At 44.1% G+C, this 14889-nt stretch overlaps 1 protein-coding gene across 7 annotated transcripts in view; it reads right to left on the bottom strand.

The window, feature by feature from the left end:
• The window catches only part of CXXC4 (CXXC finger protein 4), a 111836-nt gene that overhangs the window by 49389 nt on the left and 47558 nt on the right, over positions 1-14889 (bottom strand). For 2 of the 7 annotated variants that reach the window (XM_040556457.1, XM_040556454.1), the window contains exon 1: positions 13721-14092. The exons of 4 other annotated variants lie outside the window; for them this stretch is intronic. In XM_040556457.1, the coding sequence (XP_040412391.1) occupies positions 13721-13809 (89 nt within the window). In that variant the 5' untranslated portion in view covers positions 13810-14092. Of the gene's footprint in view, positions 1-13720; positions 14093-14889 lie in introns of those variants that run through there. One more of the 7 variants, XM_040556456.1, reaches the window with a different exon arrangement.

Here is a 14889-nt window from a genome sequence, read left to right as displayed (position 1 = left end):
GTGACGAATCAGGCCCTTTCCTGTCTCATGTTTTCTGAGACAGTAAATAAGATTTCCAGGCCCAACTTTGGTTTTAGCTCTTGACTTCAACCGAGTTGCACCAGATTTACACAGGTATCGGGGAGAGCAGAGTTTGTCTCCTCATATATTTGAGAACAACTTCAGTGGAAACGTCTAAAGGTGAGTCTTTGAATCTGTGTTTAAGTGGTTTATCATGAAGATGTAATTGATATCTGACTCTCTTGGAAACACTTCCTAGAGGATAGACTGCAATTGACCATGAAGAGACCTAAGAGAGGAGGGGAAAGAAAAAGCAGAGATCACAGTTCCTGGATGTGCTGTCCGTGGAGCAGCCTCTTACAAGAGCAGAGCCCGAGAAGGGCCTGCTTGTCCCTTCCCACCTGCTTTCAGTAGCATGAGATGAGGCGAGGAGGAAGCAGCCCACAGTCTTGCTCCCCTCCGCTTTGACACAAAATGAAGTGAGAGCACAAAGGGTTTTTCTGATCTGGAAACGTGGGTGAAAGCACAACTACAGGTTGCTAATTATAGCTTTATTTTCATTAGCATACTACACAATTCAAATAGAGCAGCAACCAGACTTTGGCCCGACTTTAACCCTCTCCTTCCTATCCTCATAATGAAACTAACTTTTGGCTTTTACTACAAACATCACAAAACCAACAACTCCTCACAGAATAGCCTGCACCATCTTCAAACTGTGGAGAAGAGCAACGTGAGCATAAATGAAGATGCTCCTTGGTAGGTATGACTTCCCCCTCTGCTCATTCAAACACATAAAAGTTTCACTCTGGCCTTTAAGGTCTGTGTATTAACTGTGCATGACTGGATTTAACATCTACTGTGTTACAGCCTGTTTCCTTTTGTTTTTACCTGATGAACAAAGTATTTGAGAAGTAACAGCAAGAAAATAATCATTTCTGTTTTGGAAACAGGAGGGAAAGCCCAGTTTTGGAGATGACTTTTGTTTCTGTGTTGAATGAAAATGGTTTTAAAAGTGAAAAAGTTATGAGGGACATTTCAACATACAAGTGGAAAAGTTGAGTTTAAATTGTCTTGCCTTTATCCCTGCCTGGGACTTTGGCCTCTGGTAGATACCAGCAAACTGACTGTGGAGTAACTCTTTGGACCAGAGAACAGTGAACATATCCCACAACGGAACATCTGTGACAAGGCTGACAGAAAGTGGGAGAGACAGGCAGACAGGCACTATAAATCATCTCTGCACCCAGGTTGGACTGTACAGGGGGTCTCCAGCACCCCAGGTGGTTATACTGTTTCCCAGGTAGTTATTCTCTTCTTCTTCTCACACTTTCCTAAAAATTCCAGCCTAGCCCTCAGAAATTTTCCACAAGAAATTTTCACTGAAACTAACACACTTCCATGAAACATCTTGTATTTTTGTAAAATGCTGTATTTTGACAGAAGAATGTTTTCTTGAAGGTTTTTTTTATCCCCCCAAACAGTTGTCATGACAAGCTCTAATGGATGCTAGGGGTGTTTTTGACAATCTAGATAATGGAGAGATATATCAGCTCAAAAGTAACATAAAATCTTGGGGCCCAATTCTGAAAGAGCCCATTGCTCCTATCAACATCGTGACTGCCATCCTCAGTGCAACGCCTCAGCCCATTGCTCTGTCATTCTTACCATGTAATAAGTGAGAGTTTGGGTCAAAACATACCACCTTTCCATGCCATCACATTACCTTTAAAAGCAAAAATCCTCATTCTGAAAATACTTCACCCAAAATACCATGTAAAATTGATATAAAAATCAGAAAGCTAATGCTCTTGGCCACAGGGACCACTCTGCAATACCACATCCTATTGACAATAGATTTCTGTGGTAGAAGTAGTTGTAATCCTGCAAAACCTAAGCCACAAGTTTGAGAAAGTTTAGAAGGGACAACATTTTATACAGTAAAGAGCTTTTCAATGTAATAGCAAAAACAGAAAATCTTTGTTTTCCTCAAATCTCAAGACAGTGGCTTTTCATCCTATGTTCAATCAGGGCACAGCAGAGAGATTTAAAAGGAGAAAATAAAGGCTTTGTTTTTACACGACCGTAAAGCTGCTTCTCTCTCCTCCTCCTCCCCTGTACTTCTGACAGACTTTTAGACTCTGTAACATCAAGTAACCTTTATTAGGCTTGGATACACCATGATTTCATAGGCAGGCGTCTAAATTTAGAAAAGCATTTTGTGTGCCACTTTTTTTTACATTTTAAATCTCGTGGATGTGACCTTCTCGAAGAGTCAGATTACTGTCCTATGCTTTACTTCCATGTGGTTTACACCGGCAGAAGTGTGATCAAAGTGTAATTTGCAATATATTGAGCAGCTTTTTAAAGGGGCAGAAACAGCTGTAGAGAGGCTTCCCTGCATTCCAAGTCGACTTTTGATTAGCTTTTTGTGCAGGTATTCCAGGTGTTGCCATTAGTTAGACGTTCTGATTCCTGCTTTCTAATTATACAGTCCACAATTACTATCACCTTCCATTTCATTTTTGACATGACATGATCTATTCGTAGATATATTTTGGGTACTCCAGAAAGCAGAGCTCCAGCTAGGTATGATGCTACACAAATTGCGTGTTGCAAATTATATGTTCAGGACTCAGGAGCACAGCTTCATCTGTCAGCCTCCCAGGGGGCTGCAAAGTGTAATGGCTAGAGTCACTTACCTGCTCAGGGAACAAAAGGTACTGGGGCAGCTGTCTCTCTTCTGTAACATAGGCAGGGGTGGAAGGACCCAGCCCACGATTCGATGGCGTGGATGCCTTGCCTACCTAAGTATCCGGTTTGAGTCAACCACACAGAGAGTCTTGTGGTGTCATTTCTACACAAACAACATTCAAAATATTTCCTTCCCCAGGAACCCTGACCAAACACAAGATGCTCAAATCTCAGGGAATTTTGCTTGTTATTTTGGCCTCTACATAATATCAGTTCTTGAGGCAAAACACTGCTATTGCTTACACAGGCCCCTAGCCAGCTTCATAAAACCGAACTACCAATGAAGCAGCATGTCTTCCCATGTGGGAAAGAAACTGCAAGTGCTGTGTGAGAGTACAACCATGTAATGCTTGCACTTTAACATAAATACCAATATTTAGTACCCTGTAGGCACTAAAAAACACCTACACTGGGTGACAGAGAGACTTACTCACAGAAAACAAAATTAAAAACAACCAAAATAAAAATTTCTGTATTTCTTTTTCAGAATAAGTTGGAAGCAAACCATGTCCTCAGATATACCAACATATTTAAATCTCTAACACTGTTAAGTGTTATTTCCACTACAGAATGTAACGAAAAAAATCAGGATATTTTTTTTTCTCAGGTGACATCACATTTTACATTATTTAAACTTTTGCTGACTGAAAAAGCTTAGCTGGGAAAACAACTGTGTACAGTAGTACAACATCTTATTTCTACTTTGAAATAAAATTGGAACAATTCTGAATTTAAATTGAGAAAGCCTTGGATAGAGCTAAGCGTGTTTTGTGCACAGAGTATCAGCAATGTTTTTCTGTTTTTCTCTCCCTTGCTTTCTCGCTCCTATCACACTCTCACAGAGAGAGCCCATCCTAACACACCGTTCTGAGCGCCAACAGGACACATTACAAGACTACCAATCACCGGGACTGATGAGAGGACAACTTTACAGAGGCGAATGCCCAGAGCCTGACCCTATGGCTTTCCAAAAAGTTTTTATGGATACCATTCAAAACTGACAGCCATTTTGTAAGGGCATAGACCACTCTCTGCCCATCGAACCCATTCGCCTTTGCCGCTGACACTGCTTGGGTGTGTAGCGTTGGGAGTCCCAGGCAGAGCTGCACTGAGGATGCACTGCAGAAGAGGTCTGCTCACGCCTCTGTGGCTTGTCTCACTCCTGTGGGTTAGTAGCCAGTGCCAATGAGGGAGCAGTATTTTATTTTGGACTTATTCTACCTGGCAATCTTAAAAAAAGTACTGGCTTTGAGAGAGGTTAAGGTTGACATCAAACGCAGGCCTCCTGTTGTAATGGCAAGCATCCTAAGAACAGGCTCTCTGGGGTCAGAACTGAAGGTGGGAAGTGGAAGAGGAGGAGAGGAGGACAAGAGGACAAGCTCCATGGACCTTTCTCTGCATACTGTCTCGATCTTCACTGAATCAGACCCAGGCTCTCCCCCAGGTTTTACAGTCTCTCCATACCCCCTGAATCTAAACGGTTGCTTACAGAAGCAGGCAGGAAGACAGCGACGCTGTCTGAGTCATATTTCCAAAAGAGAATCTGGCCAATCTTGAAAGCTGAAGCCTGGAAGAAACTAGGTTGTAGCAGCGTGATACAGATCATGCCTACACTGGAGCTGTTCGGAACAGAATGTGTTATGCACAGCATGACCAGGAAGGAGGTATGAAGTATAGCATACATGAAGCAAAACATGTAAAAGACCACGGCAGTGAAAGCGGGAGAGTTTAATTATCTCGACCTCAGAGTGGATTACATTAAGCGGAGGAAGCAAAGCTTGATCTGGTACTGGACTGCTTTCTAATTTAATGTGTACATAAACCGACAAGGAAGGGAAGAATGCCAGATGTGGTATTAAGCAACACAGAGAATATGATTTAGGACATTAAGGTATAAAAAAAAGGTAGGAGTAGTGACTGCTGAGCTGAAACAGCTTCTGCAGTGACTCTCCCTGCTCCACCTAGAAGGTGTATGCGCCCAGCAAAACAGAGCACCGAGCTACCTCTCAGCAAGCTGCCGTCCCCACACGTCCCCTCTGAAGCTATAGCTGGGTTAAACAAAACATCACACTGGCTTCTGCACAGCTCAGCTCCAGCGCCAAGCATTGGTACAGGCTGCATGCCTTCTGCAGTCAGCAAACCTTTGTACAGGCTGCCTTTCAAGCAGGCTACAGAGATCTCGTAGATAAACCACAGTAGTTTCACGTCACCTCTGCCCTCTCCTGATCTGCTTAATGGTCTGCAAAAGCCCGCAAGTGACTTCTGCAGGCCTGGGGGCCAGCGTCTGTTTTGGCTGCCTCTCCAAAGGTGCTTTCCGGGTCACAGAGCTGTCTGGAGCCACCTCGCTGGGACGCCAGAAACATCCCTTGCAGGGCAGCTCCTCCATGCCCTGTGCTGAGAGCCCTGGAGCAGGTCTTTCAGCGTACCATCTGCATGGTAGGAGGAAAAAGTCCATCAGATGCGGACCCGAGCTCGTAACGACACTGGGATGGAGCTGAATGCAGAAAGCCCAGCACAGCCATGAAATCAAGCACAAGAATGCACGGAGGTGCCACAAAAAGGCGAGGCATAGACATACAGAGACAGGAACTTTCTAGGAAGAAAAGGAGCTATTTCAGAACAAGGAGCGAAATTTTTGTTTTCCCGAGGAAAGACAAGCTTTCCTCCAAAAAGTGGTCTGGCAAGTTTCAGATTTCCCAGTGAATGCCCTACAAAACATTGTTTAGAGCTCTTAACATTAGACAGCATCACAGCTACACGGTGCTAAAAAGCCCCAGGTAATTTATGAGCTATTTCACATACACGGCCAGATTCTGGTCTCACTCCACCCACTGCAAAACTGCAGCCGCTTCCACTTCAAAATATCCAGTTCCAGACAAGTTCGCCATTCGGGCCCATACCATGGTTTCAGTTTCCTCTATTGCATTATTATTATATTACTTAGCAGGTCTGCTGATGACATTGCATTCAAAATTGGGCAATTACAAACACTGGCAGGAAATTCTGCAGTAGCAAATGCTTTTAAAAAATGGCAAGGATGTGAAGAAATTCAATGGAGATCTTTCATTCGATATATTAAAAGCACACGACCAGGGAAGGAATCAGTGGGGCCATGAGAGGGTATGAGTGAGAAACCAGTGACAGATGGGACTGATGCCGAAATGAGCCTGAATTAATATTCTTTGCCTGAGTATTTACAGAAGAAGCTGAAGGTCACATCCCGGAAACAAGGATACATTTTCTTTAGGGGAAAAAAATGAAATGTTAAAAGGCTTTACGATCCAATCTGGACAGGTAGTTAGTTAATTAGAACTATTAAAAGTTGACAGGGCCCAAGACGTAGATTAACTGCATCTCAGAAGTTGGAAGGAAATAGCAAGGGAAATTGGAAAACCTTCAGTAATACTGCTTGATAGCTTCCTGGGGAAGGTATATCTGGAGATGCCTAGAAGGCAGCTACTCCAGCTTTTACTTTTTTTTCTTTTTTCTTTTTAAATCAATGGAGGGTTTAGGAACCTACTCACCAGTAATCCTGACTGCAGCCACAGAACGGATATTGAAAACACTAATATGGGACGGGATTATGCAACCCGTGGAAACATATAGTCTGGGGAAGGAGAGGCAGCCTGGATTCACATCATACCTGTCAACTGTGCTGGAAGTTCTTCTAGAACTGTCCTAAAGTATGGCAGAGGAGAGGCAGAAGTGAAGTGACAGGCATAGTTTATCCAGATGGAAGATGATATTCACGTGGTGTCACACCCCACGAAGAGATCGATCTGTAGAATCAGTAAGCGTAGAATAAAAGAGGAGGAAGAAACAGCAAATGGCTTCAAAATCATCTGTGGGACATGAAGCAGGATGTCAGTAAAATGGAACGGTTCAGGGTGACCAGAGGGACAGTACCGAGGCAGCGCTCCCAAATTTCAGCACGATGCCCGCTTTTGTTCAACTTTATATAAATGGCCTGCAGGGGATATAATTTTTAAAGTGGATTTTTTTGCTGATAGCACATAAGTGTAAAATGGTGCACAGAGCAAGAAAATTTAAAATGATTTGAATAAATTAGGCTTATGGACAGATAAAGGGCACATCCAGTTCAGTGCAGCAAAGTAAGACGTAATGACTGCAAGGCACCAAGTACAATTGCAGGCAGGAAAAAGGGAATGGAAGAGTGCATACTGACCAGGGGATATAAGGTAATTACTGATAAAATGCTAAATTAATGTTCAGAATAAATGGGAGAAACAAAGACAGGCAAAATTCTTCATGCTCAAAAAGACAAACAAATTCTTCACACTACACGCTGAATTGTAGCATTCAGTTCTTTTCTGAAGAAAAGCTGAATTCAGACATCTTTCCCAGCAGTGTAAAAGCACTGAGATAAAAACCAAGAGCTCGAGAGTAAAGAGCTGCATTGTCTCAATGAAGACATGACATGACGGACTTTTAAAATGTATTTTCCCCTTCACACCCCAGGGGAAAAAAAAAAAAAAGCAAAATTACTTTCTCATACTTGGAATGTTAATTTTGGGGCTATCTCTGAAAAAAAACACGACACAACAACAACAACAAAATACACCACCACCACCACCAGCAACAACAACAACAAAAAACAAGCATAAATAAACTGAAAGGTAGTTATTACCGGTAAAAACAGCCTTTTTACTGCAAAGGTTATGACATTAACCCAGGGAAAAATTCATGAATATTCACAATCACCATTTGTCATTAAGAATCATAAAATGTGAAATGTTGAGTAGGGCTTTAGAAAACTCCTCCAGCCTACTAAATTCCCTCTTCGCCACTTACTATTATGCTAGCATATATCCCACTGTTTTTTGTTTTGTTTTTGGCACTGCACTTTACAAAGCAACTTCCTACAACTATTCCTTACACAACTCTGAGAAAAAGAGAGTAAAGACAGGAATCACAAAGACCTACAGAAAGCTGCTAGAAAATTAACAACCAAAAATTTAGCCAAGGATCTCTTCAGGTGTTTGTAACCAAGGCCAGGAGCTCCCCAGATGAAATACAAATATTAAAAGAGGACAACATTATTGTTTACACCCCTAAATATATCAAAAACCACCTAGTTTCCAGTTTTGCACCTGTCAGATTTGTTCCAGCCAACAGGTGCTACATAATGTGTGTACAAAGGTAGCAGAGAGCCTTTTACAAGGGAATAAAAGGGCTGGAAGCCTGGCTGGGGAAAAAAATTAGGAGGCAGATGCTTGTCAACCACCAGCAGCTGTAGACAGGTAGAAAGACTGATTAAAAGATGAAAAAAGATGAAAGGTGAGATGCTTTAACCACAATCCTGCTAGGCAAATGGCTTCTGCCAGTAGTCTGCAAAGCAAAGACATGGCACAGGCACGAAGCAGAAAAATGGGGGTCCACTAACTAAATGAGAGCAAATTCTGAAGACAAGAGCTTTAAGACTGGAGGGGAGGGATGAGAAGTCACAGCGATGGATGAAGAGCCATGGTTAAGGCAGAAACCCTCCCCATTCAGTGAGCAAAGTGGTCTCCCACGTGGAGCGCAGCAGAAGGCCATGCGTAGGTACGCGCACAGAGATACACAATAGCTTCTGAAACGTCTAAGAAAGCTCAACTGCTTATCTACATATCCATTCACCCTCCGAGTAGAAAACCAGTGTGCCGGTGGAGGCCCAGCTGTCAATCAGCCATAAGAATAGCTGACCCGGGCGAGACATCAGAGGGCATTTGCATGCTCACTGCGCTCAGCGGTTAACACACAGCCGGGGTGGCAGGGCCAGGATAACGCACGGAAAGGGAATGCCACGGGACAAATTGGGAAAGGCACCCAGGCATTCGGGTGAAGGACTGGAAAGAGGCAGCTCCAGCCCTTTTGTCCCTGTACTTTCACAATAAGGCAGGGCATGAAGCAGGGAGCACAAACCCTGCTCGATGCCAGCATGCTCCAAGAGCAGCCCGGGGCTGCTGCCTGCCCCGTCACCCCAAGCTGCATCCCAAAGATGTGCTCCATCCCTAGCTGCCACACAGGCTCAGGACAGCCAGCATTTTTGTAAGGGTGGGTGTCAGTGCCCTGGCTGTGCCGGGAGGCAGGCTCTCGAAACGCCCAAAGAGCCCTTTTGCCTGGAGGCAGTGAGCGGTGGAAGTGGATGTCAGATTGGCGCCCCACGCCCATATGCTGCCGCTGATACGGCTCACCTCCAGCAGCTCGCGTTCCCGTCGCATTCACATCTTCCCTCTGGCCTATTAATATATACAGGCACTTGTGCTCATTGGCATGGTGACTGTGCTTATGTCAGTCATGCTTCTTTGTATTCTCCCTGCTTAGCCACTCGCTGTTGTGCAAAGGATGTGTGCATCAGGCTCAACACCTGCTAGAAATCTCTGAGCTCTCTGCGCCTTCCCTCTCTTCCCTAGTGCTCTGCCCTCACGCCAAGGGTTTTGTATTTTTTTTCCAATCCGATTCTCATTTTTATTACTTTTCCTGCTCTTATTTTCCAGCTATCCAGCTTTCCCGGTATTTCTTCCTTTGTTATGTTTGCTGTATTGCTCAGATTTTCTTGCATTTGAATTGCAGCCATTTAGAGCCACATTAATGGACAAAAATAATCTCAGCTCCCCTTTGCTTTCTACTACCGCTCCCCACCCCCACTTCCCAGGGAAAAAAAAAAAAAAAAAGGCAAAAAGAAAAAAAAAAAGCTAATATCCTGCAAAAGCATAGAGCAAAAGGCAAGCAAACTGAAATTGTCATCTGGCCTGAGTCATGAACACGTATGCACATTTGTAACCAAACTCATGCCTGCGCAACCCCCTTACTTGGATGGGGGTCCCTGCTGTCGCTACCCGGGCAATGGCCCCCTGCCCCCTTGCAGGCCTTTGTTCCCACTTGTTCCCTCGTGCTGGCAGCAGCAGTCACGCAGCGGCACAATAAACCACGTCAGAGCAATCCTGATCCAAAAACTGATCCAGCTAAAAGGCAACCTGACCAAGAAGGACACCTATTTTCAGCCAAACCCATCTCTGACCATGGTCTAGATCTAATTACTACAGTATCCTCAATCCCAGACAACCAGAATTCACTAAACTGTTTTCACTAGAAGGATTTTGGCAAAGCCCTGACAGAGCTTAAACGCTCTGCAGAGACATCATGGATTTCGGCGGCGTTTAAGCTGGGAAGGCTTCTGGGGTCCATGGCAGACCCTCCGGTTACCGAGAGGAAGCCTCTAATTGAAAACCTAGTCCTTGCTGTGCTGATGTTTTGATATGAAATAGCCTCATGAAAAAATCTGAAATGCAGGTTAGCGACTGTAGGAAATTAAAATACATTTCCAACCCTTACCACTTATTTTGTCCCCTGGATTCTCTGCTCCCTTTTTTCTGTATTCAGTCAGATCCTAAATGGCACAGTGCGACTGGTATGTTTTTATACAGTATATAGTGTAATGGTTATTAGTGTTAATGATTAGACATCCTATTAACTCTGAAAGTAGAGTTGGCCCTGCTCTGCTGGCTTCCCTCCTCGCCCCACAAACCAGCAGCTCCATCCACACAAAGCTCTCCCCGCGCTGCCCTTCGGAAAAGCCCGGAGAACAACGAGGAGCCACAAATCACAGCCCAAGGCTCAGCTCTGAACTTGCAGGAATTCACTTTGCAGCGCTCCTCTCTGGAGCACGCGGCCGCCCCCCACCCCCACCATTCATCATTTCCTCTTTTCTTTAAGATTTTTTTTTCTTCTCCGCTTGCTCGCTGCGTTATTTCCCGGAGGACTGCTGCTGGATTGACTGGGCTTTAATTGCTTGGCCCAGCTGGGCTCAGGGTGGAATTTCACCTTTGCTTCTTCCTCTCGTTCTCTGGAGCTTCCCCGGCTCTTGATGATTTCTGAGAAATAGCGATTACTGATTCACCGCGTTTGTCACTTTATTCCCTTCCCGTGGATATGCATGATGTAGGCCAGTTGATTTGCATTTATTCATGCTATCCCTTCTCTGCTTTCTACCAGCTATCTTCCCAAGGCCTGTGCTACCTTTCAATTGCCCCTTTTTTAAAAGGAGTTCAGTGTTGTGATGACTTTACTCGTCATTTCCTCCCCCTCCTCACTTAATAACGGGCATACTCTCCCTAGAGTATCAGTCTTCCTCCTGATGCACGTGTACACTCGGTTCTCACTCCCCAAAAGAGCCTTAGCCAACATTGCCACTTCCCCCTGCCTTTTCCCAGCCCCTACTCCGGCTTTCTTCTGCCCGCTGCCCTGTTTCCAAAAAGGGTACCTTATGCCCTCACATATACCAGTCATCTTTCACATGCCTGCAGCAGGTAGAAATTTGCTGCCGCGTGAATCTCTGGCGCAGAGCTGTCAGGAAAACAGCTAAGGTGAACGAGGAGCACCTTCGTTATCACGGACCCTGATGCGAGCCCCAGCAGCAGCAGCCAGAAGCCGCCTGTATCCTTTGCTGTTCATCATTCCTCGGGCTCCTCGCGACGTGGAGCTGGGGGCAAAGGCTCTGCAATGGGCAGGAGGGTGCTCGTGCTGGATTGTGGCCCCAGCTACCGTGTTTCTGCCTCTCTCTTGTCCTCCTAGAGCTGCCAAGGGGACAAAAATCTGGGCCAGGTTTCCTTGCATTTCCCTGCGAGTACACCAGCACTATTTGAAGTTTTAACATGGTCTCAAACTACGCAGCCTCTGGCTGGAAGCAAACCTTGCAAGACAACATTGGCAAGACTTTCTCTTTGGGATGGCAGTGGGGTACCCGAACCCTGGTGTCATCACGTAAGGCTGCATCCGTTGCTTACATTCAGTGGAGCAGGTGCAATAGCCGGTGAAGATGAGGAGAAAATAGGAAAGAAAGGCATTTGCATGAAAGCAAAATTCAGCTGCATATCCTCCGGAAGGCAAAAAATATGGGCCTCAGCCTGCACAGCCTCTGCTGATGGGCTCGCACAAAGGGCCTCAGTGTGCAGCAGGTATTCCAGCTCTGTCGTTGTGCAGATAATTAAAAACAATAATGAAAGAGAGGTTTTTATGCCTGTGCTCTAGTCGCAGCCGCAGCTCCCGAGCTACAGAAGCTGAGTGGTCCCTCTGCAGCAACATTTGCATTATTGCTAATCTGTAATTGGGATCCCCACTTAGCTCTATGACTCTCTCTGACCATTTTTAGACCTTTACCATTCAAGTCAAGAGGCTCCTTCCTCTAGAAATTATATTAAGATTTGAAAGCATGTTTTCTAATTTGTTTTAACAGGCTGCAATGATTTCTGTTCATAGCTACACTAGCGCATTGTTTTCCCAGCGTACAACTCAAAAATAAAAGAAGAATCATATCCATTTCATAGTTCCTTCTAAAACCAGGCGTTTAAAAATGTTGGTATTTTAAATCTCTCTGTCATAGCAACAGGAAATAATGAGGAGGGCTTGCTTTGTCCCTCAGACAGTACAGGCCAAATTCACACACAAATCTAAGTGAGTCTGAAGTATTCCACCTAAAGCAAGCTGTCTGGTAAGAGTAAACTACGCCTTACTTTAATTTGTATCTTCTTACATCCTTCTGATTGCTGTCTTTCTTGCTACACGTCTCTTTCAGCCCCCCATCATCAAATTATTCCATGTTAGACTCCTCCAGGTTTGGCTAGAGCAAGGCGATTAATTTCAGAGATGACATGTAAGAAGGTGTAAATTCTGCACTGCACGGTGTGAGAAGGGACGAGATTTTCCATGCAGGCTTTGGCTGTCCTCCTCCTGGATTTACAGGGAAAGGAATCCCAATCCCTTTATCGTTGTCAGGAAGAGGCTGAGGAATCCAGAAGCACACATTGTAGCAGCCTAGATTTATTTATTCACTCATCACATAGTTTGGGCCTGAAATGAGTATTTCATAGATCTGTCCCTACCAAAATCAAGGCCTCATTTGGAAATGGTGGGAGAGGTTCTTTCTTAGGAAGATAATTCTGGACTTAAACAAAACAAACAACAACAACAACAACAACAACCAAAAAAAACAACCAACCAACCAACAACAACAATAAAAAAAAGTATAGCTGAACACATACTCAGATCTCTAAACACAAGCCATACGAACGTCCAGTATCACGTAGCTTCATTTTTATTCACTGAAAAAATCAGCTCAAAAACCAGAGCTGCTGTGTGGCTACAGGTTTCACTAAGCACTGGCTGTTTACAGCACTCTTGGGAGGAGAAAAATCAAGCCATTTATTTAGGTGACTTCCTATAGATGGAGGTTTGTAATTTCACTCCTGCAAGCCTGCATATTTGCAGATTATATTCAATAAAATGTGAAACAGATATCAACTAAAATCACCTCAACATTTAGACAGTTCCTGATGTAATAAAATGTCTCTGCCAGAATGACTGCTTTTCTGCTGGTGCAAATTCAGTTTGGAGATAAACAGGCACACCTTCAGAGACCCCAGTGGAGTCAGCCCCAAGATGCATTTGGACCTGTAAATCCAGCCGGAGCAGAGATCCCACAACGTTTCAGACTTTCTCCAGCCTTGCTGAAAAGACCACTCCCTCTCACGTTTCGCGCAGAAGCAGAAGATGGATTACAAACCCTCAGCCAATGTCTCATCGGAAAATTCTTACCACAATATTTTTGAAACTCAGAAACTTTTCATCCACTTAATATGCTGGGACCTTTCCTCACTTGGCAACTGAAAGCTACAGCCACCTAATGATTATTCAGTGACATCTGCAAAATAAGTCTGATGTTTTTGGGCCAGTTTCTGATGGACCTGTCAATAACATAAACAAAGCCACGGCTAGCACTAATTGGTATCATCCTTGTCAAACAATATGCAGTACAGAAAAAAAAGAAAAAGCAAAAAAAAAGCGGCACTTACATTAAATTTTCCTCTTGCCTATTCAAGTTGTTTTTTTCTGCTTGCTTTTTTCCCACCTCATGGACACTCCCCCTTACCCCCATCACTCCTGTACCTGAGAAAAACACAGGACTCACCGAGGTAAAAGCTCAGGATCTTCAAGCAGCGTTAACCCAACACTCAGTGCGTGGATCCCCACAGAGAAGAAACAGACATAATATCTCATTCTAAATCGTGTTTACTCTCGGTAAATATTTCTTCTTGCAAAAAGCATTGCCATGGCATTGTGCAAAGCTGTATAAACAGCTGTAATTTTTGTCCTACTTTTTGATCCTTGCAGCCTGTGTCCAGGTTGCTGAATTGTTTGGTTGTCAAGGGCAGGTTTAAAAATTTTATGCATCGGCATGGCATATGATGTAAGCTCTCATGCACCTGACATCTCACGCATGAATAGCTCAGGCATGGCATGGTGATTCACTGCTGAATTTAAAGAGAAATAGGAGCAGCTTTCTATAAGGATACGACACAGTGAGCTCAATTTTGCAATTAGGAACTCAGAAATACTTTAAATCTCGAATTAGATTGTATTAAAACTGCTCCCTGGCTAACTATTGCCTGTAAATCACTGAAGCTGTGCAGCTTTTTCTGTGCAAGTGTATGCACCCTGGGTCCTTTTCCTGTCCTGGGTGTGCTGTAATTCACTCCTGATTGATGTTGTTTTCACTTGTCCCTGTGCTAGTTACAGTGCTCCTTGTTCTGTCTGCACTGGCCTCATATAATCCTTTTTCCTCTTATGTCACACACTAACACACCATCACTGCATTCAACTATGATTTCGCCGAGGACTTAGGGCCTTCTAAGTCTGCAGTGGCTGTGACACTGCAGGGTACGTGAGCAATCCCAAAGAACTGGCATTTTCCATCAGTCACTGTAAAACAGCACACATTAGCTCTTAATGCATTCAGTAGCAGCAAGCAGTTGGAGAGTAGCAATAGCTGCACAAAGTTATCAGTTTAATTTCGCCATGTAAACAGGAGACTGAAGCACGCAGAAGAACTATCTACTGTCCAGAATTTCCTGGTTCACATTAATCTGTGTCCTAAAGCTGCAAACAAAAGCAGGAGCTCACTTTGGACGTGTAAGCAGCATCCTGCCTATTGCCTTCACTGGCTGCATTCACATTTAACTGCGCAAGTCTGTAAAATCAGAACCTTAAATTGGGAATTCTTGATAATTTTTCCACACACGGGGCTCAGATTTACCCTTTCTATCCTATTGACTTCAGTGTGGATTATAGAAATATTTC

Source organism: Cygnus olor, chromosome 4 (genome assembly GCF_009769625.2).
Source record: "Cygnus olor isolate bCygOlo1 chromosome 4, bCygOlo1.pri.v2, whole genome shotgun sequence".
NCBI classification, from domain to species: Eukaryota; Metazoa; Chordata; class Aves; order Anseriformes; family Anatidae; genus Cygnus; species Cygnus olor.
The sequence above is the reverse complement of the archived record's forward strand: the minus strand, read 5'-3'. Positions and strand labels throughout refer to the sequence as shown.